At 40.4% G+C, this 27,483-nt stretch overlaps 1 protein-coding gene across 1 annotated transcript in view; it reads right to left on the bottom strand.

The window, feature by feature from the left end:
• The window catches only part of ESRP1 (epithelial splicing regulatory protein 1), a gene marked incomplete at both ends in the record, with an annotated part of 30,432 nt that extends 3,275 nt beyond the window's left edge, over positions 1-27,157 (bottom strand). Inside the window, 13 exons of the mRNA XM_082296712.1 lie at positions 5,752-5,920; positions 7,765-7,963; positions 9,841-10,059; positions 11,612-11,913; positions 13,358-13,400; positions 13,485-13,617; positions 13,704-13,814; positions 15,669-15,723; positions 15,826-15,924; positions 23,201-23,315; positions 25,734-25,847; positions 26,691-26,819; positions 27,026-27,157. Coding sequence (XP_082152838.1) covers positions 5,752-5,920; positions 7,765-7,963; positions 9,841-10,059; positions 11,612-11,913; positions 13,358-13,400; positions 13,485-13,617; positions 13,704-13,814; positions 15,669-15,723; positions 15,826-15,924; positions 23,201-23,315; positions 25,734-25,847; positions 26,691-26,819; positions 27,026-27,157 — 1,820 coding nt within the window. The remainder of the gene's footprint in view (positions 1-5,751; positions 5,921-7,764; positions 7,964-9,840; positions 10,060-11,611; positions 11,914-13,357; positions 13,401-13,484; positions 13,618-13,703; positions 13,815-15,668; positions 15,724-15,825; positions 15,925-23,200; positions 23,316-25,733; positions 25,848-26,690; positions 26,820-27,025) is intronic.
• Between the last annotated feature and the right edge of the window lie 326 nt (positions 27,158-27,483).

Genomic DNA, 27,483 nt, shown 5'->3' with positions numbered 1-27,483 from the left:
CAGAGGAGCACTAGCAGTGAAAGAGAATGTGTCAGACTCATCCACTAGTGTTTCAAGATTAAGTTATTGTCCCTTTGTGCTAAGTCTAGGAAGTTCAGCAGACCCAGAGCATTTCTGCAGCACCCCAAAGTCAGAGCCTCAGATTGAAGCCAGGAGGAGGAATGAAAAAGTAAAGGGTGCACACTACCAAGTAGCCCTCAGAAAAACTCCAAAAAAATTGACAGATGAGCCCAGACTTCAGTGAAAAGCAGATCTTTTCAGAAACTCATAGGGATTTTCAAGTACTCCTTGGGCTGGTACAGGACATGACTATAACCTGCACGTATACACAAGCTTGCCACATAATGCCTATAATGTTCATGGGCTGGAAAGCAGCCCATGGGGAAATGCAGCTTCAATATAAAGCTTTTTTAGAAGTGGTTCATACAAAAATTCGTAGTAAATTTTGTGGTATAACCACCAAAGTTGAAAGTTTTGACATGGTACTTTGCTCACAAAAATTAACAAGACATGTTATTACCAAAAGTATTTACATAGCCAGCATAATTTTCATGTTCCAAGATTGGAATGTTTATCCACATTTAAAGAAAGAAAGGCTGCATAACTTGACAAATAGCAGAAGTAGGAGCACTAAACCATCAGGTCACCTGTTAATCCAACTGGAACATTTAGATCCCAATGATTAGTAAATCATGGAGGAATATCACAGATGGTGTCCCCAATAAGAAAGGCCTTTTTTTTTTAATTAAAAAATTAATTTATGTGACTTTTTTTAAATTAAAAAAAAAAAGTTCTCAGCTTTAAGAAGCACTGTTCCAAGATCAACCCAGCTCTATCCCTGGAAACACCAAAAGCTCCTTCAGTACAAATGCCTTCCCCACATTTAACCAGATAACCTGCTGCCTACTCTGTCTGCCTACTGAAATCAACTCCCCAGCTGTATAAGATCATGGTAGGACAACAACAGTAAGCAAGGGGAATGGATCCAGAAACACTTTCTGCCACAGAAGGCTGCAATAGTCTGCCCTGGGTAGTGCTGGGACTTTCAACACACCCCTGTAGAAGGCTGCTTCTGAGTAAAGTGAAGCATCCAGCAATGTCTCTTGGTGCCCTGAATAACCTGAGATCACTGAAAATTTTTTTATAAAGCCACCTGCATGGATGACACACACACCTTCAGGCACAACAGGTGGATCTTCTCTCCCACCACTGAACTATGTTGTAAATAGGCAAAAGGAAAAACTACTCAAACTGATCTCTGCAGCAAGCTTGCACAATGTTGTAGTAACAATCCCTCCTACAAATCCAAATGTTTTACTAGTCAGCAGAGGAACAGTCAGAAGATAACAGTAAGAGCTGCTACCTGAAAATCAAGTCATTGAGTTTGTTAAGGAAACAAAAGGAAGAAGCCTCCCCCAGCCTCCATGGCAGCATTTTGTATGTTGGGCTGAGTAGAACTTGGACATTGCTACCAGCAACAACATTTTAACAGGCTTATCAGCTTTGAAGAAAGGTGAGGTTTGTTTTGTTTGGTTTTTTAATTTAAATAATTTTACTATTTTGGTATCCAGATAGCTGTTGATCAGAGCATTATCATTCTGCTGCTTTTCATACACTATGGCAGTTTTGCTAATTAAAACCTACAAATGAAGGGATAATGACAGCCTATGGAGGCATGCAACAATTAGTCTTCCCTGCTAATGCACTCCTGCTCCAATGAAATATAGTAGTAGTTGAAGGCATCCCTGATGTTCTAATCCTTGGCAAGCTACATTTACTTAGAAAAGTGAATCATTAAGTGCCCCCCAAACAATCATTCTGGTGAGAAGTTTGTGGCATTAACTAAAGAGTTGAGGTTATTTTGACAAATTCATGATGGAGAACAGCTCAATGGAGTAAGGACAGGGAATGAAGAATCCCAGATTCTGACACTTGATTTAAAACATTTGAACTCCATTTGCTGGACAGCAATTAAAAGCCACCAGTAGCGCTTTGATATCTGGTGAGCCTATCACTGCAGATGTGATTTCATGCAGTCCAAGCTGACATACTTAGTATAAAAATAATAATAAAAACAAAATTGCAAGAGCTTAAGAGCTGTGGTCCAGAGTGTTGATATGATGCTGTGAGTACAACTAAAAGGTTTTGTTTCTGGCTGCTGCTGTTCTCCATCTGTGACAGAGCTCCCAGGCTAAATACACATATGGTTGTTTCCTAACCCAGTTCTGTCAAGTGATGCTGGTTAGCCAGACACAGAGATACGTAAACAAAGCTGCTGGCAGCAGGTCTGAATGGTGTCACTCCTAAACCAGCCCACTTGTTCCTAAGTTTACCAGTTTTAAACTCCCTGTAACTTAATCATGCTTCCAATAAGGATCTGAGCAACAATCAAGGTTAGAAAAAAAGAGTCACTTGTTTTACATGATGGTCATTTTGGAGAATCTGATTCTTCACAGAGAAGAAGTGAGACTTTTTTCTAAGCCTGATTATTGCCTAGATTGGTCATTTTACTTTTATACATACATACTTCAGCATGTGTGCGTACATAAATATTAATGCTATATGTATGTTGCACATATATATACACTTCTACAAGTTGATTAGTTTATAATGAGAAAACCCATACCTAACCCATAGCAGGAAGAGACATAAGCAGACAGATGAGAACAGTAAGACATTATCCTGTAACTCCTTGTGCAGCACATGTCAGAATCACACCTTTATCACATAAAGACCTTTTTATCGCACAAAGACATTTTAGCTCAAACCACTCCAATGGAGAGAACTGTACACACTGGCACAACAGGGAGATAACCCCAACCTAGTCACTATCAGACAAGCATACCAGATAAGACCCACGCTCTCAAGCAGTACCTGTATCTCTCAAGAGAAGTCCAGCAAAGGTGTGAACAAACACCTTTACCTACCCACCTTGGTTCAACAGAACAAGAATTTACCATAGGACACAGAACACAAGAACACTCTGCCAGTTATTTAGAGTTCAAGGGCTTCCTGAGCCAGGTGTGGTTTCTGTGTATTCACTAACTCACAATGAATTTCCTGCCATGGAATTTATCCAGTTTGTTTGAACCCACATCAGTTTTCAGTTTCCATATCATGTTTTGGCTATAAGTCCTACAATTAAGGAGCTCCTCTTTCCACTATGCTATTTAAAATATTTTTTAAAAAAAGTAAAAAGCATAAAATGTATTACCACATGTATGGATTTTGACAGATACTTTTGAGGCTTTAAAGGCACTGCTTAAAAGCAATAAAAATTGCATTAGAACTCAATAAATACAGTAAGATTCAACTTTGTTTTAAAACTTTGCACTGTAGCAACTAGCTTTCAAGTTTTTATATGGTAAGTTTCTATAGGATGTGTTAGCAATTGCCAAGTAGTGCAGTTACTATTTCCAGCGTACATACAGCACCTAGTACACCTAGGATTAGATAAAGGAAAACTCCTCCCTCCCATGAATCCTACTGTTCTTTCTTAAAGGCCTGGGACTAGACAGAGAGCAAGACCACTGATTTGCTGTTAGAACATGTTGCCAGATACAATTACAAGCTGAACAGAGATATCAAAGACTGACAGATCCCGAATAACTTGCTCTCCCTCCTTTTCATTAGGAGTTCACTGAAGCTATTTTAATAGTTTAGAAGGCATCCATTTCTTTACACCATTGGTTTCATCACCAAAGCTGTAAGAGCATTAAGACAAGTCTCAGAGTTTCAGGACTTGTGATAAATACTGAAGACCAAAAAAAGTCTCCCTCCCTTCCACCATCTAAGTTGATTACGGTGTGGAAAATAGAGTTGGACTATTATAATGCAACTTGACCTTGCAAAACACAAGTGATAGAAGCTTTTGGCAGCAGCTCAAAGAAACTTTCCTTATTTCCTTATAAATATTCACTAGTTAGACTTATGAACCATTGTCTGATCATTACCTACCAGCTCTATATTGCTTTTCCACGGACGTGCTTTTAAATGCAAAATTTAGTACAGAGGATACCCCATTCTTTCCTGCTGCACATACTTAATTTTTGAATTAAACTTCAGAACCAGAAGACTACATTTAAGAGAGTTTTGACTGCTACTTCAAATGGACCCAATTGTTTTTTTTGCATCCTGGACAGAGCATAGGAACTTGCCTGAAAAGCAGTAATAGTTTTTTAAAAGAAAAAAATACAACCCAAAATGTCAGCTACAAAGAATCACTACATCTATTGGCATTTATACAAATTGTCTATAGATCAAACATTTCCTCTGGATGGAAAAGCAATACCTAAACACCAAACCTCACAACAAAGAAAGAAGCCAACTTGACTCCAGAAATTATTCCTTATTTTCTTTAAAAGGGCAGTATTTGTAATTGGCAGAGAAGCTATGTAATAATGGTTTCCTAAGAACAGTGAACAACTACCAGTTAGACAAGAATATAAAAATTATATTTTGGGACTTGGGATTGATCAATCTGTGACCAATATACACGCCCATAGCCCAAGCAGCCAGTGATGGGACTCATGTGGGATCTCATTCAGTGAGAAATCTCTAGGGTCTGACACTCAGCCTGCAGTGGCCAGCCTATTCTTATTTTAAGAAGTAAAACATGTCAGTCACTACAGACTATTACTGCTACTATGTTTTCATGAAATACAGAACTGTTATTGAGAAACTTGTTTTATATTGCCAGTGCAAGTTTGGAATTTTATTTTTCTTAATCTTACATTAACAAGGCTGAGTTTGGTAATATTATCATAGCCATAAAACAGATATTGAAGGCATTATAGAAAATAACTCACAAGTGAAGGAAACCTTTTAATAAAAAACCACAACAGGCAGTTCACAGACATATAGGTAAAGTAATATGAAAACCTTTGTTATCTTACAGGTATTGAAGAGTTCATATTTCTTAACAACTTCCTAAGTAGCTATTTAGTCCCTGCTGCAGAGACAAAATCTTGAGTTGTTTAGCAGATTTCCTAACAGATGAGAAATGGTTTGTGACTTAAAGGGAACATGGCTCTTTCCAAGGCCTTATGACTGCAGAGGGCAAGAGGTATCCAGAGATTTTGTTCTGTAGAAGACAGCTAATATATTTAGAAGAACCAAAAGCCCTTCATGAGAGGTGTTTATGAGGACAGGAAGAATATATGCCTCTATATGCTTTACACATGCATTCAATACAATACTTATTTATAAAAGTAAACAGGTTTTGCCATAAAGGTCAAAAGTTACTTTGTTAGAAAAACAAAGAGGCAGTATTTCAGAAGCTGTTAAAGCAGACCCCAGTCCACCCATTCTAAAGAGGGGCCAAGGGCTTCTTTATGGAGATGAGAAGGATTACTGCACATATCAATTCCCACTGAGAGCATAACAAAGCAAACTAATAAGTTTAAGAGGAATGTTAAGTGGAACAAAAATAATAAATGTCCCACTTAAACGTGTGTCCTAGGTTAAAAAAAAAAAACACAACCAAAACCAACCCCCCCCCCCAAAAACCCCAAATACACTAACCAAACCCCCTGCCCCCCAAACATTGCTACCTGCAATACTTTAAAACTTGGAAAATCCCTAGTTATCCTGAAATTGTTTCCCTGAACAAGATACCAAACAAGCTGTTCGTGGTACCACAAGTCCTTAGCAGAGCAGACAATGTTCTTTAGTGAGCTTTGTGCATTTGCTGGAGACAATTAAAAAAAAAAAAAGACTTCTTTGTTGCTGCTTGGGTCTCCTCTGCTTTACCTGGGGTAATATGCTGTGTAGTTCATGAAGAGCTGAGGCCCAGCAGGGTAGTAGGCTGTGGAGGGCTGGAGTGTTCGTGGGTTCAGAAGCATGGATGGCTGATACAGAGCAGCTTCTGTTGGCACAACTGCAGCAGGAGCCGGAAAGGAGTAGGCAGGGGGTGAAAGGCCTACAGGGAGCAAATGGAAAATAGATTAGGACCTCTGAAATTCCAGAGCTAATGAAGACCATACATATAGAACTCCACAGTACATCAAGAACCTTCACAAGCTTCTTATCCTTGTTCACTGCAGAAAATAAATCTGAGCCACCAATGGGACAGTTTGACTACAAAGTGTTGTGCCCAGCCTCCAGCCAAAAGTGAAGTCAAAAATACACAAAAAGCCACCTCTTGCTCTGGGAATAGGGTCTCTTCCTGATACATAGGTCAGTTTACTTGTCTTTACTTGCTCAGACTTTAATGAAGTCTGCATTCAAGAGCTATGAGAATTCTCAGTAAGAAGAAAACTTCCATAATAAAGATCTGTCTAATGTTCAACAAAAGAGAGGAGACTTTCATCCTGGTATTCCTTATCCCTTAATTGATCAACAGCAGAGTGAGAAAAGTCATGGCTTTGCAGCTTGATGTGTTAACATTAAATTTAAAAACGACCAAAACCCAAAAGTGCATTTTGTGCTGTTTCAACAAGATGTTAGGCCCTAAGCAAATTCTCACTAACAAGAGTTCATCCTCCTCTGTTGCCATTCTCTTTCTTTGCTTTCCTCCTCCCCAGTGCCATAGAAGTGAACATAAAGCTTCAGATAAAGTAAGCCTTTAAGTTTGCTATTCAGTTACAGTCAGCATCTCACAGTACTGTAAAATGGGACAATGATAGGGCCAAAAGGCCTTATCTGAGGAATACATCACAGGCATTTGTAGTTGGAAATGGGAACATTGACACCTGTGTGTTTCCAAAGTTTGTGACACTGCCCAAAAAGCTGTCCTAGGAGCTCTCAGAAGATTCCAACCCCTCTGGAACAGCCATCACACACAGGACTATCTACTGCTGACCCCTGCTCAAGATACTTTCATTGAAAGAAAAAAACTCTCCCAAGGGTTAGCTGAAGGTCTATTCGCACTCAAAGAAACTACTCCCAGGAATTTTGCTGCTGTATTGGCAGCTCTGCCTAGCATGTAGAGGATATTTCTTAAAAAGTCCACCACCAAAAAAAATACACTTGCATAGAGAGACAGAGAGAAAGCTACTACTTGACTACCTTGCCATTTATGATTTTAGAAGCAAAGTATTATTTTTCCCATAGGCTCAGATTCATGTGGCACATATGCTTAGTAAGTTAGCCCTTAAGCTCTTAAAGCATTTCTCCCAAAAGTTTGTGTAGAAGTCAGTGTTCATCCTAGAAGCTCTGAGAATCCAAATTTAAAAGGAAATACAAATTCTGCAATTCTGAGGCAGAAGCCACATGTATTTCGCTCCCACAAAGGCAACCCCAATTCCATATGAACATAAAGCAAAGGAAGAGTTCAGTCAGTTGCAGTTCAAAAGGCAGAACCTGTGATTAAGTCTCAAAGGGAAGCATTACCTATGGTACCTCAAACTAAGTTTTGGATGTGAAAAAGGAAGGTCTTTTACTTGACATGTTCACCATGATGAAAAAATATAAGTACAGATCAGTTTAAATGCAAAACAGTTCTTTAAGGTCTAGACAGGGCTTAGAAATTACTTTTCAGAATCATCACTCACATCAACCAATTAAAGTTCCAGGGAGGGGAGGGAAAATTTGCCACTGGAAAAGCAAAAGTAGTTCTTCAGTCACAATAATTCAGAACCAAAGGGAAAAATAATGGTTGCAAGTTGCAAGCTGGTGACGATTTAAGACAAAAAGACCTTATTTTAACACCCCCATCTGACAGTGCTTTCCAAGAACCAGGATCACAGTCAACAAAGCAGCTCCAATACCTACCCGCACACAGTGTAGAATAGAGTGTAGTGGCAAGACCCAAGCAAAACTTACATGGTAACTTACATGGTGGTGGGGACAAGCCATTTCGATTTAAAGTGCCCCCCATTAATACAAAGTTCATCTCTTCAGCAGAACATTGAAAGACTTCAACATATCTGTCCTTCATAGTCTTCTTATGACACTTCTGTGCAGCCAGGAAAGCTCGATCTGCAGATTTCATCTGAATGAAAGCATCTCCTGATGGACGTCCCTACAAATAAGGCAAAAGAAATGTTTCTGTAGGTTCCATGAAGGAGCAGCATAGCAATAATCTGTGCTGTTATAAGCAGTCTCTTCAGTTATAAATACATTCATCTCCAAAGTCAAATACAGTCAGTCATCCTGAGCACTCATCAGCATGTTTAAGCTCTCCTCTCCAAAGTTTTTCCCACTTGTGATAACTTGATTGTATTTATTCACCTGTTTTGAGAATACTGTGGTGCTTTAAGACCTGCTCTTACAAATTTACTACAAATGCTGTATTGGAAGATCTATTCCCCATTTATTACCTGCAATTTTTAAAATTCAAGGATAAATACAGCCAAGTGCTCATTGCTAAACAATTTGTGTTAAATTTTATTTTCTGAAGACCAACAGGGGCTGGGATGTTTTAGTAGGGTACTAGCTAGCCTAACACTTGGTATAAGCTTGCAGAGAAAAAAAAAAAAAGACATCTTTATATCTGTAAAAGAGTGGGATTCACCACTGGGAGGAGTTATTTTAGCCACATGCAGATGCTGATTTGAAGGACCCAAAACTAGAGAGAGATCTGAAGCCAGGTCTAATTCAAGTTCTGGGCCAGTTCTTCTCATTTTGGAGGGGACAACAACAACAACTTTATCAGCATCCTCTACACAGTCATTTATGATAAGAGGGTTGAAACCTGGGAACATGGAGAATGATAAAAATCTAGTAGTCAGGCAAAAGCAGTATTTAGGGAGGGGAAAAAAAGTCTGATAGCTTTGGGCAGGGCAAGGGCAGCAGACAGCCCTTAGGGTTATATGTACACATGAATTTCTTCATCCAGGTTCTTTCATTAGTGCTGTCAAGGGCTGATACTGCTGTAAATCATTATTTGTGCTTTAATATCTGCACCTTTTCTTAGTCTCTCCCAGCACTGCACATTCATTACAGTTTTTTAGCCTTGGCTAGGTCAAGTCCTCACAAACACAGGAATGTCTTTAGATTGACAGGTACTAAAATAACTACAGTCTCTTTTCTATCCGCATATTCCTGAAACACAGAAGTCCTACTTCGGGATCAGGAAGTATTTTTTAGTTTTGGTTGACATTAAGCCTAAGATGAAACAATTTTAGAACCATCATTTTTATACAGAAATAATCAGTTTGTTCAGTTGAACCACTCAGAGCATCTCCATAGAGTTAAAGGACTCCTCCCCCTGAAGTCACAAGAATACAAAGATAAAGATCTCAAGAATGCACAGTCCTTTCTCTAAAGGTTTTGGTAGGAACTGCTTCCAGAAAACAATGGCAAAGATGTGACCCTTCATACACATCAATGAGCTGTTAATCTTGGTGCTTAGCTGTGACTGTTTAGAGAAAGCAACAACACAGGAAACCCAAGCTTCAGTTTCTGACTTTTGACGTGGGAATTCCCGTCTCTAGAAGGCTGCAGGCACATTTGTCCTCAGATATACTTGCAGCACATTGTTCAGCAAAGCAGGGACATACCACTTCTTTGAGAGCTAACATTGCCCACACTTGTGTTTTGAAGGCACTCCTCATCTGGTACAAGAGGAATCATGCATGCTGTTGAGCAAGACTCTTCAGTTCAAGCCTGGGGTCAGGACCACTGGCTGCTGTTCTGGGGGCACCAACCTCTCCAAGACTATGGCTTAGCTTTCAGCACATGGGTCTCAGTGAAAGAAACCACTCTACAGCAAATACTGCAGCTGACACAGCAGGGTTCAAGTCATCTATTGCCAGTACACTTTTAGAAGAGAGCTGGAGGCCCATTAACACCATTAGTGCTAATCCCAAAGGTGCTTCCCTACGGATATCATCATCAGGACTGTACTCATATATATAGGCATTTGGCAGAGCAGCTAGAAACGTGTGGCCTACCAACCTGGTGGTTTAGTACCATGTGAACTCCATGGGTCCGAATATCTGTAGAAAACTCTCCCAGGAACTCCAGAATGTCCTCTATAGTAGCAGCATAGGGAAGACCACGCAAACGTATGCAGTCTCTGATGTTAGTGGGAGGCACAAATTGTTGAGGTAATACTGGAAGAATTGGAGGTGTTGGGAGAGGAATGAGAGGTGTGGAAGAGTACCTGTTCAGCACCTGTGCAAAACAAAAACAGATTACAGAAGCCTCCTTACTCATTCTTCAACTTAGAAGGAGTAAACGTAACCTCAGTGCCACCTGTTTTCACTCTGGGCATATTTTAAGAAACAAATGAGCTAGATCCAAATATTAACTGTACAATATCTGAGTTCTAAGCACTGTGTTGTGGTTTAAGCTCAGAATCTAGCACACTTTTATAGTCATTCTATGATAAATAGTCATTCTATTGCTTTAAAAAGCCTTCGGATTTTTTTCTTGAAAAACAGTTTTGTTTTGGGAAACTTACTTGAACAGATAATGCAACACTCTGTAGAGATCTTAGAACATGAAACCTGTATATCTACAGTATTTTTATTGTGAAACTATCCTAAAACCTTCTACCATCTGCAGAGTCACGATGACACTTCTACCCAAAAATATCTCCTCTGCAAAACTTTAGTAGAGTTTGGGAACTAGAAGCACATTTCACTACCACACATCCCTAACCATGCCTGCCATAGTCCATTCAAGAAACATTAGAAGAAGCATTACTGAGTCACACTACCTGTCACAGCTACACTTTGAGATTTCTTGTTAATAACAATAACTGCAAAAACCCTGTCCAGTGAAAAGCTCCTTGAATATTCAGTCACTACTCCTGAACTTTCTCTGAGAAAGATTAATATTTATTTGCATTTATACAGCTATCAGAAGGTTTTACTAAACAAAGAAACATATGAGAGTACTTGAGAAAAATGCAATGACAAGAGTGAGCACTGCAGCTCTGCCTTCTCATCAGTAGTGTCACCTTTTAAACAAGGCATTAAAATCTCTACATATTGGGGAGAACAGAGCTGCAACATTCTTGGTTACAATGACATGGCTATGATTTGCATCATACATGATACCTTTTAGAATCACGTCTAGAAGTTATTTACTTCAACTGAAGCTCTGCAAATCTTTTTTGCAGACTTAAACAGTCCTCTCAGCTCTACTTCCTTTCCCTGACAGCTTAGCTGCAATTAATGGTCCACCAAGCCCTGTTAAGTCAGACTCTTCAGGCTTAGTTTCAAAGTTCTGCTAGGTAGCCTGTGCTTGCAGGAGATGGCAGACATCTGCCCTTAAATACAATTTGTAGAATTCTTCAGATACATTACATTGGAGAGGACAACTACATCAAAAGGCTTTGCTTTTTTGTGTCAATGACTAAAGACCAATCTTTTAGATCAAGATTTGTTGCTAAACAGTCCTTCTGAATAGATCATCATTGGACTTAGTCATATTCAGAATATGTAGTGTAAAGCACTAGACCCACATCAACATTTTACAAAGCTACCAGAAGCCAAAACCCCAAAGATTTGTATATGATTGAGAACATCCCTATACCACAAGATCTTACATTTCTAGGGAGCAAAGTCTCATGGAAATTCAGACAGTACTCATTCCAGCAAGAGTCAAGACTGAGAAAAGAAAAAGTTTTCAAGTCATGGCCAAGCATTATTTGCTTCCTCTACTGACAGCATAGAAGTTTGGACTACAAGAGGACAACATTTGAAAGGTTTACACCTACCTGCTGAACTTCTGCTGCAGTGCTCCGGAAGAGTTCAATGTACCTTTTCCCCAGCAAATCCTTGTGCTTTTTCAGTGCATTTTGTGCATATTCCTCACAAGCAAACAAGACAAAGGCATCCCCTGTGGGCCTGCTGTCAGGGTAAGTGACAAACAGGACTCCCTCCTTTCCTCCTGTTACAGGGCAGTGCTGGCCAAAGAAAGTCAGCACTTCTTCTGTTGTTACATTGAAAGGAAGACCTCGCATCCTGACAATTACTTGGTTTTCTTTAGACAAGAACTGTGCAACCTCATTGGAAGTACCTTTAACAAGAAAAAGTACAGAAGCACTTCAGTCCAGGCAACCATGTAAAATCATAAGCATAGCTACATCCTCTCCACAGGCAGTTTTTGGGCAGGTAGAACAATTTTTGCCTCTAAAGTCAGGAAAGATGACCCTCTGATAAACTAGATATATTGTATAGGACGTATCCCATTAAAGTATACTATTGTTACTCCATCATTTAGATGAGATGAATCTTTATTCAAATGAAAAATAGGAAGTACTTGCAACATTCAAAGCTCAAGAAAAGCAGTCTGTCAATCTCTTGTGTGAGCAGTACCTGTGCTACTGTGCCCCTTGTCTTTCTAACTTCAGAATACTCTTGGCATGCTCTGAAACCATAATATATGGCAACTAAGTACCCAGATAATTGTGCTGTGAAGGAAAGTTGGAAGGGCATGTTGAAGACAGCTCAGGGTTTTCATCCTACCCCAACAGAACTGTCAAAATCTGCCAATTCTACTTTCTGTACCTTTAGAAGACCAGTGATGCTCATAACACTACCTTATTCAAAGGCAGCTGCCAACAATTCATATCTTAATACAGTCCTTTCACTTACAGCTCTCTTATTCTGCAAGGTTTGGTTGTACCAGGCACACACCATCCTTCACAAATGTCACTATGCAATGTCTTTACTTTGAATGGTGTAACTACTACCAAGCCTATCAGTTAGCTATGTAGGTGACAGCTTAACAGCCTCTCCCACTCTGAGGCCTCAACCTCAGGTAGCCAGTTAGTCGCTTACAAACCCCAGCCCAAATCTCTGCCTGGAAGCAACAAGGACCTTAAAGAAGTACTGCAGAAAAAACAGCTTATTGGTTCTTAATTCAAATTTTGTATGCTTGCAGACATAAAGGGGAGGAAAATAGATCAAGAGAGTTTGAAGAGTAAATTTTGCAGCCTTTCAATTATCAGCAAATATTTCAAGATTCCCCTTAAATAAGCATTTCCCCTAAAGCCTCCCCATTAAGTCTGAGGCAAAGATTTGATTTGAAGAAAATCAGTTCTATTAATCCCTTGTATTTACACTGTGATATGTTTGTTTTGATATGCAAGCCTCCACAGCAAGAGCAGTGTCGTTGTTTTGAAAAGTACTTTGGTTTCATTTTTTCAGCAATCAACAACATTTAGATTCCCACTATTATGAAGATCACCTAACAAATTACATTCATATACAAGGTCACTTTGCCCAATCAAATCCTGATTGACAGGCCGCTTGAAAAAAGCAAGAATGTGGAAGAGAGGTGGACAGATAAATCATGGAACATCTTGGACTGCTGCTAGCAGAATACATAGTAATCAGTACACCACCCAACTGCTTGTTCAAAGACAGAAAAAAGGGCCACATTCAACAGGAGCAGTTTGCAGCCAAAAGTTAGAGATGCTGATGGAACAAACCATCCCTTTTGATCCCCTAAAAATTACCTCCTGCAATTTTAAGGAAGTCTTCACCTGTTGCCTTGTATACCTAAAGGAAAAAAAAGGAACACGATTGGTATGCAATTTGCATTCCTTTTGAGAAGAGGATTTCAAAGCCCATCATGTCACGCACCTCTATGTATCGATTCCCCATGTGATGCTTGTGCCTTTGTAGCGCTAGATCTCTATGCTCTTCGCTTACGAACCTCACAAGAGCCTCCCCATTCCTCCTACCTTGGGCATTGAGACAGAGTGCAGCACCTCCTCTGCAAGATTTAAATCAAGAGTTGAAACTCCATGACCTGCACAGCTGAAGAGTTACAAATGTACAAGTAAGTTCTTAGCTACTAACTTGGCAATATTTAGACCTTTGAAGAACCTCGCTATGTCCTGGTCAGATGACTGCCACGGCAATCCTCTTGCTCGGATAACAGCATTGTCATCCACAAGTTCCATCTTGCTACTGCAGGCACAGAAAGAAGAAGTAATGCAGAGACATCTGCCTCTAGTATCTGCCACACACTACCCCGTCTGCTTGTCATTTGTACTCCAGGCACAGGCTTCTGTCCCTGCTCCATGTCTGCTGGATGACCCTGCCAAGGCAGTGAGGCCCAAGTGCCACCACTATCCAAAGACACACAGCAACTGAAAGCCACTCTACAATTCTCTCCAGGGGAAAGTTTGCTTTGTTAAGCTGCCCCTTTCCAAGTTCCCCTTTCCTGCTTTACCACATTTGCTCTTTGAGCTGTCATTTCTTCAATCATATTCCCAGTTTACTTCCCTCTCTTGACATCATTTGGGCTTCTCCATTATCTGAAGAGGGTTACAGGTATAAAAATCAAGTACTTGCTGTTCTAATCTAGCTAGGTAGAAATTGAAGCAGAGCAATTAGATGTAAGAGATTAGTGCTTATTTCTACTATGACAGTGTGTAAGAACCAGTCACAAGCCAAGACCAAATCTGTTCAGGGCTGTACTCAGCACACACAGGACTCTGGCCCGAAGAGCCTTAACGTTGCAGGTTCAGGCCATCACTGTGCTACTAATATAGCTAAAGGCTACATTGGCTGCTTAGCATGGGAATAGCCTAGCTACAGAAAGCCAGGTTTAACTGGTCATTACTGCAGTCTTTTGTTCTCTTATTTCTTGAAAGTGACAAGTACAACAAAACATTCACAGCTACCTAAGCCTGCCTTTCTGGCTATTTCAAGAGCAGCTTTTTTTTTGCATGGAAGAGCTTATATGATTGATTAAGTAGATGAAGTGTTGTTCAGTAGTGGAGGACTCCTCACACAAAAGAGCTATGGTATGCCTGAACGGTCACGTTTCTCACTCACATTTTAATTTCTCAGGTGGCCTTTCTGTAGTTGTCTGTCTCAAACTGTTCCCCCTTGCCTCCTAGTTCTGTACTTCTCATTTTCTAAAATAAAATGTGAATCTTCCACCTCATCCCAGAATTTTGTTAGTGAAAAGGAAAAAGCTTAGAACAATGCTGAACATAGCCCCAGAGCTAATCTCTCTGGAAAGTTCTGCCAGTGTTGCATTTTTTCTTACTTCTTTTGCTTCAAAAGTATAAGCATCATCTACCACTATGACAGATCCTTAATCTGAAAGAGGGAAGTAAGTGTTTGTGCAAGATGGGAATATAAATAAGGTCAGTTTAACACCATTATCTTGTGATATTGCACAGGGATCATCAAGAAAACCACTGAGAAAAATCTGAGAGTTTATACCTAGAAAAAGAACAGTTAAATTAAAAAAACCCCCAAAACTAAGCAGACAACAAAAGCAGATAAAGCTTTATGCTTAAAACATATTTGGGAATAAGAATCACCACAGTTTAAACAACTGAGTGGTAGCACTGTATTTCTGGCACAATATCTTTATGAAAGTGTTTCTTCACTACTAAAAAAAAATAAAAAAGTGTATATGCAGTACCTGTGTAGTAAATTGCAGGAAGAGTGCAAGAATTAGTAACTAATAGGGTCATTTCTGAAACATTGCTTACATTCTTTGTTAATAGCACAACACACTCAGCACCCATTATAAGCAGTAATTAGCAAAACACAGAACTATCAGCAGCTAACAGGCAACACTGAAGCCTAACAAGAAAACATGCTTGTATCTGATCATAGATTCCTTTCCCACTTGAAGGATCTAATCAATTCCCATGGCAGTGGGAAGGTAAATAAAAATAATGGTAACAGCTATTTTCAGGTTAGGAATAGAGAGAAATACAGCTTATCTAAACAGTAACCTTAAACAAAAGGTAGTGGGGGTTAAAACATGTGCAACAAGAAGAGGGAGGAAGTACTTACCAAGGCCCACTTTCAAATTTGTAGTTCACTCTTTCTGGATCTGAAAATCGGTGATCTATGAAATACAGCACAAGTTATTTCCTATTTTGTCAACATACAGGACAGGCAACAAAACCAAAGAAGGAACAGAGAAAACACATTCATCACAATCACTTACTGTATGGTTCAGATAATAATGTTAAAATAATATTCCCCATATCTTCAACTTGAGAGGCTCCATAGGGAAACGCTGGACTGTTCTTGTCAAGATTCAAATCTTTATGCTGGAGTTAAGTCAATCATCACCAAAGAGATTTCTAATTGGTTTCCTGCTAGAGCAACACACTTTCATGTCATCCTTGATGGTATGTTGCTTCTCAGGGGAAGATTTAATCCATTTTCCTGCTGGGATACATTAGCTGCTCTGCCTTGGCCTCTAGCTACTGCCACCTGTGGGAGTGTGAGGTCACTCCAGAAAGTGTCTGTGAGCATGGAACCCCATAATAAGGACATATATAATTCATAGACATATTAAATATATATTTGACAGATACACTTCTGCATGTGGAAGAGACTGAAGCCCTGTCCTGTTTAATTAACATTCTCTTTAATTTTTAGGGACAAATTTGGGGAAGGAGAAGCAATCAATCAACTAAAAGCTCCAGAAATAGAGGGATATACCACATGCTTTTTGACCAAGTAAGTGCCAAAGTAGAATCAGTATCTTACCACTTCAACAAAATTAATTAATGACACCTCATCTAAATGTTACCTATTAGAAGTTATAACCCAAGTTTTGTGCTGTTGCACAGAAGCATTTTGAGAACCTGGTTAGAGTACACCACTCATGTATTTTGTCAAGAGGTAAAACAGAGCCCCACAACCCACAGATTCAGTCTGAAGGATTTTGGAAATGACTGCAATACAGAGCAGGAAGCCTCCTATCCTAGAAAGACAGGCCATAGAAAGAAAAAAAAAAAAAATCCCCACATTCATAAAGGGAGGCTGATTTAAGTTGCATACACCATCATTTTTCAGAAACTTTAAACAGAGTGGACTATGGTATTTCCTGCTTTCCATCATATTTGCCCCTCTCCAACACCAAGCTACAGGACTGTAAGATTACTTGCAACCCTACTCCATTATTTATTAAGCAAATTTTTAAAAAGGTCTTTTTCACTCATTTTCTTTGAGGACTGAAGGGTAAAAAAATATAATCAAGAGCAGAACAAGAAATAAGGAAATCTGGGAATAAGCATTGCATTTTTACTTGCCTTATCAGTTTGCATCAAGACTTCAGAGCAAAAATGAGAGATTCTTAAACAAGACCCATCCATACAGGAAGGTACAGTAATGCAACACACTGAAAACAGTCAAGTGCACCAATTATTTGCCCGCATTCCCCCCCAGACCACATTAACACATTTCAAATGCTCCAGTCTGCATTATATGATGTTCAAAAGTTGCTTCATAGTCCAAGATAACTTTCCTCTTTTAAGAGGAAACCGGGTTTCTCCACCTAGAGCTGAGCAACATTTGAGTTGTCAGATGCCTAAATGAAGTGCAGGGAACAGAAGAGTTTCTGTTAGAAACAAACACCTCACAGCAGCTTTGTTGTATCATCATCAGGTGAGCCAGCACGAATTTCTCTGTGAGCTAAAGTCTTCCCTATTATTTGTAGGATGATTGCAAGTCAGTTCTACAAAAAAAAATTTTTTTAAATTGTTTAACAGTTGTCTTGTTGAAAGATGAAAAATAACTCCAACTGAATTAATGCATTCCTCTTCCACAGCAAGGAAAGGAAAGCTGCTGTGCCAACACAATACACTTGAAGCTAATTTGATTTTGAGGTTTTGTTAATTTTAAGTGTGCATGGAATGTGAGAGGATGATGCTTAGTCTTAGAAGAACATTTGAAGCTTAAGTGTATTATCATAGTTTAAAAACCAGAATACTTAAACCAGTGATTCCTCCCCTCCAACTGCTTGACTATAAATACCTTGCTAGTCATTGCCTTTACCCTCCCCCTCCTGGTACCTTCTTTGGGATAAAGTACTAGGAACATTAAATAGTTTTCTTAAAAACCAAGCCAAAAATCCTGAGCAACCCCAAAGCATGGTTTAAGAGATTACAACTATTTGTGACAACAAAAAATTTCTTCATCGCAGTCTCTCCTAAGCTTTAAACTCAAGCTCACCTCCTCCTCCTCTGCCCCTGGGAAAGGGGGGTTGGAAAGAAAAATAACCCACAAACAGCCTCCCTCACAGAGAGGGTGCCTAAGCAGCACCACACAGATGTTTCTGGGCACCTTGTGTATCAGAGTAGAGTAGTGCTTCTCCTCCCTTTCCTGACACCATTCCCCCTGTAGCATCTAGCAGCTCTGCACTGGGCTTGTGCAGAGCCTCTGCTGTTCATACAGGGAACCAGAAGCTGTTTATGGTGCTGGTGTTGGAACCCTGGTCTTTCCTGACCAATTTTTATGAAGATTTTGGAAATGTGTTTCCTCTGTCAAAAATCAAGAGAAATTGGGCAGGAGTTTCAATAGCTATTCTAGCAGGGGACATGCATACACATGTGCTTGGCTGTTAGACTGTGCTGTCAGAACTGAAAAGACATTTCAATATTTCCTTTGTGCTGAGCCAAAGATCCCTACAAGTGATCAGCATTCAGAGAGGGGAATGCAGCAGTGTGAAAGGGCTAGGAATCTGAAGAGAGGCCATCACACAAGGATAACAAACAACTACCCCATCCCACAATAATTTTCTTTGGTGAAAATGTTTTCTGAAGACACTGATCCATGGGAGAAGTAGTTCCTAAAAATGCTCTAGTGCTAAGAGAAGCTAGTACCAGTTGTCAGACACAGGGAGTCAGTTGTGCCAAACTCTAGAGTAATACAAACACAGAGGAGGGGAAGAAGAAAGTAATCAATATTTTTGCAGGCATAACCTCACACCTTCACCTGTGATTAGTTAAAAGCACAACTTTTAGGCAAGATTGGAGAAGAAAACTGATAGTTTTCTGCACGTGTAAAGAGCATGTTAATACTACTAAGTGAAAATCTGTACTCTAATGAACTAGATTGACTACATAGAGGTAGACACCTATGGACAGGGGCACTAGAAATTATGGTACTTGGGAAAAAATATTAATGAAATAGTCTATAATGCTCACCACTTGTTCTATAAGGGGATAGGAGACAACACTTGTGTCTCTGTACATTTATATTAAAAGGATCCCTCTCCTGGCAACTGGAGAAAGACAATTGCAGTGGGTAATCCAATTTCACATTTAAAGAAGTGTTAGAAACCAGACCTGGCTGTCTAAAGCTACTACGTGCAGTAGCATCTACATGTATGTTCTTAATTAAACAACAGATAGTCCCAAATAAGGCAGGATGGGAAACAAGGAACTACCTAACCTTGGTGTGCAGTTATTGTACCACCTCCTGCAACACTCAGCAAATTAAAGGGAGCAGGAAGGAAGACACTCTGTATTAGGGTTGCCTCTCTACTATGGAAGAAATTTCTAAATCATTTCCTCAGATTCATGACCACAGCTTCACTCACTGCCAGTGCCCTCCAAGACTCATTCCTTCCCACTGTCTCTTAACTCCTTTCTTATTGAATGACTAACTTAACCTGAGATGACATGAAACAGCATTGCAATTTTGCCCTACACTGATCCTTTCACCTTTGCTCTGTTTCTTATTTAAGTTCCTTCAGACAGAAGATTACATCTTTCTACATAATGCTTTGCATAAAGATAATATAATATTACCCAGTTCCTGAGTACTATCACAGGAGATACAAATAGCAAATCCAAGATTCTCAGCTAATACCCAAATACGGGCTTTTTATTGTCAGAGTTAAGCACTATTGGTAATAATTGTGCTCCGTGTTATTGTTTCCAAGACACCCAGGTTAAAAAAACAAAAACAAACAATTAAGCCCCAACAAACCAAATTTCAGTACTACAATATCCAGCACATCAAACAAGCTGTTCTGAAGTGTCCCTGAGTTTCTACTGACAACACTGGCAGATACTCCTAGTAAGAAGTTATTCTCACAAATCCAGTTCAGAAGTGAGTGGAGCAAACCAGATACTGGAGGAAGCAAGAGCTACTTGCCATTTAATGGCTTCTGCACACCCAATCTCGAGGCAAAGGATGAGTCTTCTGCAAATCTAATACGAATAGTCATGCAAGCTTTATTCACTCCACCCTGAAGGCACTCACAAGGTGAAAACTGGCTCAGCAAGCTTTGCAAATCAAGAAGTGCAGCAAGTATGGGAGGTAGAGGGTGCAAGAACAACCCTGCTCCTTTTGTATGCTTACACATTAAAAAAAAAAAAAAAAAAAAAAAAAAAAAAAAATTCAACAGACCCAAGTTCTTTTCTCTGCTGGAACATGATTGCTTCTCTCAAGTTTTGTTACTCAAAATTTCTCATAATTGTCCTGCTGTCATTACACTTACACAATTCTGACAAAGTCTGCCAGAAAACTGTCTCATACACAAGAACTGTTTTGACACCATGAGTTAGGCAGCAGTAGCACTCAGATAATTACAACTAGTCTCAGTTCTGCCTTGGTCCCTTGAATTTCACAGTATCTTAAACATTGCTTTACCTTGAACTAAAAGAAATCAGCGGCTGTTTGTACATGAAATGTATAACTTCTTGTGGGGGTTGGGAGTAAAGATTTGTAAAGCTTTCACCTGAGCTCTTGGGTTTGGCATGGTTTCATTGCTGGGCACAAATTTCAAGCAGCCTCCTGAGAGAGTAAGTCCACAAGTACATTCTAAAGGAAGAATAACCCAGCGAGTTATTCAGTCTATTATCTCTATGCTCTTTTTCAAGATTGTGCTTGCCTTGTCTGCAGGAAATACATAGCCAAGCACCAACAATCCAGTGTGCTGTATACTGAAATATATGTCTGGAATTGACTGTGCAGTAGGAAGTCATCTCCTCTGACAGCTGGGAACAGTAATATACATTCCCCATTTGTCTGTAATTTGTTGTTTAATCAAAAGTGACCCATCAAAACAAAAGCTTTTGAAGACTTTAATAACTTAAATGACTGTAGATTAATAGCCAGCTTTCTCCTAACTATTTCATATCATAAAAGTTTCCTCTTAATCATCACAACCAGCTTACACACAGAAAAATGGAGAGGTAAGTACATGAAGGGATGTGCTCAAAAGTCATTCTACTCCTGCTTCTACCAGTCTGTAAATGCAGGTCTCTTGAACATGTAATCAGCACCTTAGCTCCATACTTAAACATTCTGTCCTCATCAAATGCTAATGTATCTGGCACAGTATAGTTTCTGTGGCTGAAATCATGGAAGACTCCCCTCATACACCCTCTTTAGCTATAAGGCCAAGAAACTGCACTTTCTACAAGAATAAAAAGAGCTTGGTGAGATTCTATGACCTAATATGCAGCTTCATTTCAACCTACTGCACTTGTTTCTGATTTGTTTTTGTGTCCCTCACCCCAGCATACCCACACATGAAGGAAAAAAGCTGAACAACTCTGCACACAACTTTTGGAAATAGTCTTTAGACTCAGCACCTGTTTAAGCAGTCTTTTTATCCCAAACATCACATACATGCCCATGGTCTCCAGGTGCAAATAACCTGTACAGCTTCTGACACAGAGGAGATGAAGTTGATACATTTCAGCAAGTGAGGAGAAAGAAAATTATCATATTTGTCAATGAAAGAAGAACAAAAATTGTTTTACCCTTTTTGGTCTCCACATTCTCAGCTCCCACACAATCATAGAGAGACAGTTGATTTCAGCCATGTTGCATAAACATAGCAAGTCTACAAATAAGAGCCTCAGCAGTTACAAAACAAGATAAGTCACAAAAATTAATATAAGACCAGAACACAGTTAGGTTTATATACCTTAAAAAGCATGTCTTATCCAGACCTCAGACTCAAGCTGAGTGCATTTGGATAGACTGACTAGGAACCTCCAGGAACTTGGAGAAAATATTATTGGCAACTGCCAAAACTACTCTCAGGCAGCATGACTCTAGGGACTTCCTGACAGTCAGGTAACACAGGGTGGTCTGCCCCCCTCTCCCAGCAGGCAGGGAGCACACAGTCCATCACCATGCCTTAGCTGACGAGTGACGCTCCAGGTAGCTGCAGCCATACAACTCCTTCCACAGTGGAAGGACATAACCCAAATAGTCACATAAGGAGAAACCAAGGGCAACTCTCTGAAACAGCTGAAGTCATTCATTGTCTTTAATTTCGCCAGATCATGTCAAAGCATTCCCTAAACAAGGTATTAAGTTTTTAACCATAACTTTAAGAAGTCTCCATCATCCAGTTTCTATGCACCACAACATTTCTTTTCTATGTAAAGATTCAGATTCCTACTCTAAGTGTACTGCTTTCCATCAGAGTAGAGAGAGAAGTAATTTTTGCCCTTTCACTAGCAGAGATTAATCTTAATTTGCAGATAAAGCAGAGCAGAATGGTTAAACACAAAAATCCACCCCACATGTGTATTTTATGCCCCTGACAGGTACAAAGCCCAGGAAATACTAGTCCTGCAGTGAAAGGCCAAAATAATTCTGAAGCCACAGACATCAGCTCTTAATGGCAACTACTTCTATGGACACAATAAGCAAGTCAGAGGAAAAGTTAATAAAGACAATAGCAGCAACATCAACCACCAATAACCTCTCAAATTCCTTTATTTCTCCTTTTATTATAAATTCCTTTATTCCTCCTTTATACCTGAATTTCGTGACCACTATTTCAATAGCTCAGTAATTCTATGTCCAAGAATATGTTTGGGATGAGGACTGAAGCATGCAGCAAGAGGGGAGACTGTCAGGGAAGGAAGGAAGAAGGCACGGCCAAATCACAGCTTCAGCTTTCAAGCTCAGACTAGGAAAGAGCCAGACAGGATGGATTCAGAAGGTAATTTTAGACATCCCTATCACTGAAAATGGAAACATACTACTGGCTGCATCTTGGTGCCAGCCAAGCCTCACCCTGTGAGGTGCAGCATGTGCACCTTCTAGGAGACTGAATACCACATGTGCCAACAGCACCCCTGCCTTAGGTTCATTCCTGTGTTACCGATTCACTACAAGGTCACTTCAAGAATAACCATTTCCTCTCATGAAAATTAAGGTGGTCTCCCAACATTTGCTCCTGCCTAAAAATAAAATAAAAATCTAACTGATGCAACGAAACTCAAACCTCAAACTTTTATATTACAATTCACAACAGCAATTTGAAAAAATGTGCTGGTTACACTAAACTGTGAAGTTTAAAGAGAGACAACTATAAAGGTAGTAAAGAAAACATACAGAAGTCAAGAAGAAATACAGGATTTTCTCCATGGCAGCATTCACCCTCATACATTTTTATCTTTATCTTTGTGAGAAAACTCAGTACAGCTCCGAGTTACTCATTAAAGTTATACCACCCCTAAACATGTGTTGCAAGCATTACTCATGCGCCTCTGTCCTAAAATTCAGCCAAGACTATAACAGCAGCAGAGATACAGTAACTGTTAAAAGGATACATTCTGTCATGGCTGCAACATCGAGTTTGCTAACTTCAGGTGAGCCAGGGCAACACTTCTTGAACTCTTTCCGCAAGTCAAAAAACGAGTAGAAGCATTCAGGCAGTAAAATATTCTGTAAAAGGAACAAAGTAACCACTGTCAGTGTGAGTTTAATCTCTTTGTGTCTCAATACCAAGCTTTCTAACAATTTCTGTAGAATAGATAGGAAGCACAAAAAGCCTTTGCTGAGAGAAACTCACATAGCTCTTCTTAGCCAGGTAAGTACGTTCATAAACTTTTTTGCCTAAACAGCTTTCTCTTTATATTGTTTAATAAGAGAAATGTGCTTTTGCACTGCCAGAGAAACATTTGCCATTATTAGTAGCGCTTCAAATCCAATACATATGTAGCAGAGCAAATACCTCCTATTGCAACATTTATCATCAACTCTTGATTGCAATTTTAACTGTATAAAGCCAGAGGGTAGTCAGTTCAGTCTGTAAAACCAACCAAATTTTGCAAGACTAGCAGATATTTTAATTTATAGAAAAGGCTGTTTTCAGAGAATAGTCACACTTCAAATATTTATTCCCAACAAACAAAAACCAAAAAAAAAAAAAATCTGACTGTGCAGATGAGGGCTTGGCACGGTGCAGAGCTTGTCAGCCTATGCATGGCAACTGCTTTAACTGCAGCATATAAAGCCAGAAGCAAGTTATGTAGCCCACCAGGAGTCAATGAAACCCTTCTTGCCCCACCACTACATCTACCACATGCTTTTAATTTTTGGGGGAGTGGAAAGGAGAAGACATGGAAAAGTCTTGGGGGTAGCTGTTGAAACCAGAGCAAGCTATTCACCCCAGACAGAATACTTCATATTCCTTTTGGCTGTTTGCTGCCTGCAAGACATGCGAGTCCCTTCTGGGATATAACAACTACTTAGCATTGGCATTATAACAGATAGCAGGCTGTGTGAAAGCCCATTTAGGGAGCCCAAAGAAAGAAGTTTAGGCTCTAGAACAAGTTCTGCTTTGAAAACATTACAGCTTATCTTAGCATATGGACAGGTGTATTAAGCAAACGATATTCTTTAAAGACTTATGAAAATGCAGATGGGCTTGCCAACATTTCCTGCTCTAGTTTTAGCATGATTTTCTTCCTTGATGTGAAATGAAGTTCCATACTTCATTTATGTTCTTTTGGAATGGCTGATGTTAATTCATTCTCTGAATACCAGGAGTTGCTAGATGGGTTCAGAATGGATATCTTAGGCAGAAGTCACTAGGCTTTTGAAAAGATATATATTTCTATCTGGATTTTAGTGATCCCACACTCTGATCCCTGCATTAGGGTATTCATTAAAAAACTATTACAAGTCTCATAAGCATCTGGTTTACTTAATCTACAGGCAGCACAGAACAAATGTCAAATGGACAATTCTTAACAAAACAGCAACAGAAGATTTTGATGAACACTTGATTCCTGTCTGTGGTCTTGTGATGATATAGATAAAGGGTCCCTGACATTAAACCAGCTTAAATAATTGTAGGATGTGTTCCTTCTTTTATCCGCATAGTTTAAATGGATGACAAGTTTTACTTTATTAGCCAAGAAGCAAGTCTTAAAAATCTGTTTCCATGTTTTCTCATAATATATATCATAGAAGACAAGTTACGTATGTAAGAACTGTCCCTTCACTGTGAATCATGCTCACTGGTTCTCTTCTAAGCCTTCAAAGCCATAAATACTTAAAGCACAAACAAGTATTACAACCAAGCTCATTCAGTATCACTTTTGGAACAGCACCAACTTGCAGCAGTGTCCCTTCAAAGTTGAAGCAGCAAATTGCACAGAAGTCAGATACAATGAGAGGAGCAGAACAACTCAGTTAGAGCAATGCATGTTCATACCAAACCACAAAATGAGGTGTTATTAATATTGAGCCAGTTATTTCAGAACTAGAGAGACTCACATGTTGCTGCAACCCTATCACTAACAAAAAGCAGGCAGGACTTCACAACACTGTTAGTGATTTGGCAACTCTGAAGCTATAGAAAACTCTAGACTATGGGACTAATCATCACTCATAGCCTGCCTGAAACTACTGTTCAGCTCCTTACAAATACAAACACCGCCCTTGGAGCATCAACTGAATACATAAAGATTGAAAGTTGCTGTAGCTAAGCATGAATGTAAAATTTCAAAAGACAGTTTATGATTGAGGTGGTTAATTATTTAGCAACAATCCCAAATCCCATCTGTTAACCCTGTAGGAGCTACAAGTACTGTCAATACATTGCTCCTTTCTCAAACGTTTAAGAGCATCTTCCTTCTGATTTAACTTAAAAAGGCATCTCAAGGCTGCATAAGGACAGGGCACTGCATATGCCTTCCACACAGACAAGCTCTTTAGCCTGGTAAGCACATTAACATATGAGTGATATTTGTGCTATGGTTGTGTGGAGGTACGCTCATACTAAAGAGAAGTTGATTTGTTTTGCAAGAAATTGTAAAAAACACATTAAGAGTCAAACAAGCTACAACTACATACCTTTTTGGAAGCTTCAGGGTGAAGAACCTGCCTAATGTGCAACTGTCCATCAGTACAGAAACAGAAAGAAGTACCCACACCAATGTTCAGCTCATTGCTCACGGACTGATTAAACTGTTGGCAGGAACAAGACATACATGTTACAAAGATCAGAGTGGCTCCACTAGGCAGTGTCATCAGTTGATAACATGTTACTCCTGGGCAGCCGGAATATGGAGCTGGAATTCCTTTCCATACAAGCCTACTCCTTCACTTCTGTAGATTTGTTTCTTACTAACTAAGAACATATTAACTTCCATGATAAATATCTTCGGAAGGAAACCACCCCTTTTCCCCCTTCTAATGAGATATGGCTACACAGCCCACATCACAAAAAAAATTCCTTTTCAATATTTGCAAGAACACTGCAATGAGACAGAGCTGATTGCAGAGAGCTGAGGCAGTAGTGGGGCAGAAGAGCTTTTCAGACTGGGCACTTAAGCATGTCAAAAAGAAGACATGCTTTCAGCCCTACCCTTAGTGGGAATCACACACACCTGCTCATTACTCTAGAGGATTCAGCATCATCACCTTCTGACTGATGAGCACAAGCCTTAACAGGGCCTGCCACCGCCTAGCCTTTTCAGGGGACAACTAAGGCTGGCTTCTTCCAACACTTCCCACCTCCAGCTGAGACTCATTCAGGGTCCAGCCTGGCAGGAGAGCAGAGCAGGGAAATAGCTGACCCTAAACTTCCTCTCTTGGGTTTCAGTTCCTCCCAAGGCAAATAAGCAAAAGGCAAGGGAGAAATGCCCACAAAGCCCTACACATATAGGCTTCCTGACCCACACATGTGGTGCTCCTGTGCCAGGCTCCACTGCTCTGATGGTGGGGATAAGCAGATGATGATACCACCTCTACCCCATGGGGGAACTCCCAAAGGAAACCAGCACTTAGCGGCCAGTTATGGGGTGTCACCTGTCTCAATGCCTGCTCCAGCGGTGGAGCCAGTGCCAGGCTCTCCACATCCACTTGGGTGATCTCCTGGCACTCAGCCGTCAGCTCTGTGTGGTCAGGCCGGACCAGCACGTCATGCAGGCGCCCCAGCTCCAGAGAAAGCAGAGGAGGGGGTGAGTCAGCTCTCCCGGCTAGAGATCCCCACCTGCAGCACCAGCCCCTACCCTCCACCAGAGCTTGCTCCAGCATGGGGCACCCGTTACCAGCCCAGCACCGAGACCGCCCTGCCCGCATCCAGCATGGCAGGCGCCAAGGGGAGCAGCAGGTCGGGGTGCTCCCCCGTCGGGTGAAAGTACCTCCTTACTCCTCAGGTCGACCACTTTCCACAGGAGTTGGAGCAGTTCTCGCTCGTCTGAGCCCAACCTTGCCCCGTTGGTGCCCGCCGTGGTCACGAAGAGAATCACCAGGTAGTCGGGAGACGCCGTCATGGTGCCACCGGGCCAGCAGAAAGGATCAAAAGGAGAGAAAGAAAAAGGAGGAATGAAAGGAGGGGGGGGAAGAGAAGAAGCCGGAAACTTTTCTTGCCCCAGACGCTTCCAAGCGAGACCCAAGCGGCAGAACCCCCACCTGCAGCCTCACTCCCCAAGGACCCGGCGTGGGGGAGGCGCACGGCTCTCCCCCCTTTTCCCCCGAGGTGGGTGGCAGCCGTTCCCACACCAGCTACAGCCCTAGGAAGGGCGCAATGGCTGCGAGCTTTTCTGCGCGGGGCCGCGGCACCACCTGCCCACCCCCGGCCCACGTGGTGCAGGTAACA

This window comes from Coloeus monedula, assembly GCF_965178545.1.
Source record: "Coloeus monedula genome assembly, chromosome: 1".
Classification (NCBI taxonomy): domain Eukaryota; kingdom Metazoa; phylum Chordata; class Aves; order Passeriformes; family Corvidae; genus Coloeus; species Coloeus monedula.
This window is presented reverse-complemented; position numbering and strand designations above follow the sequence as displayed.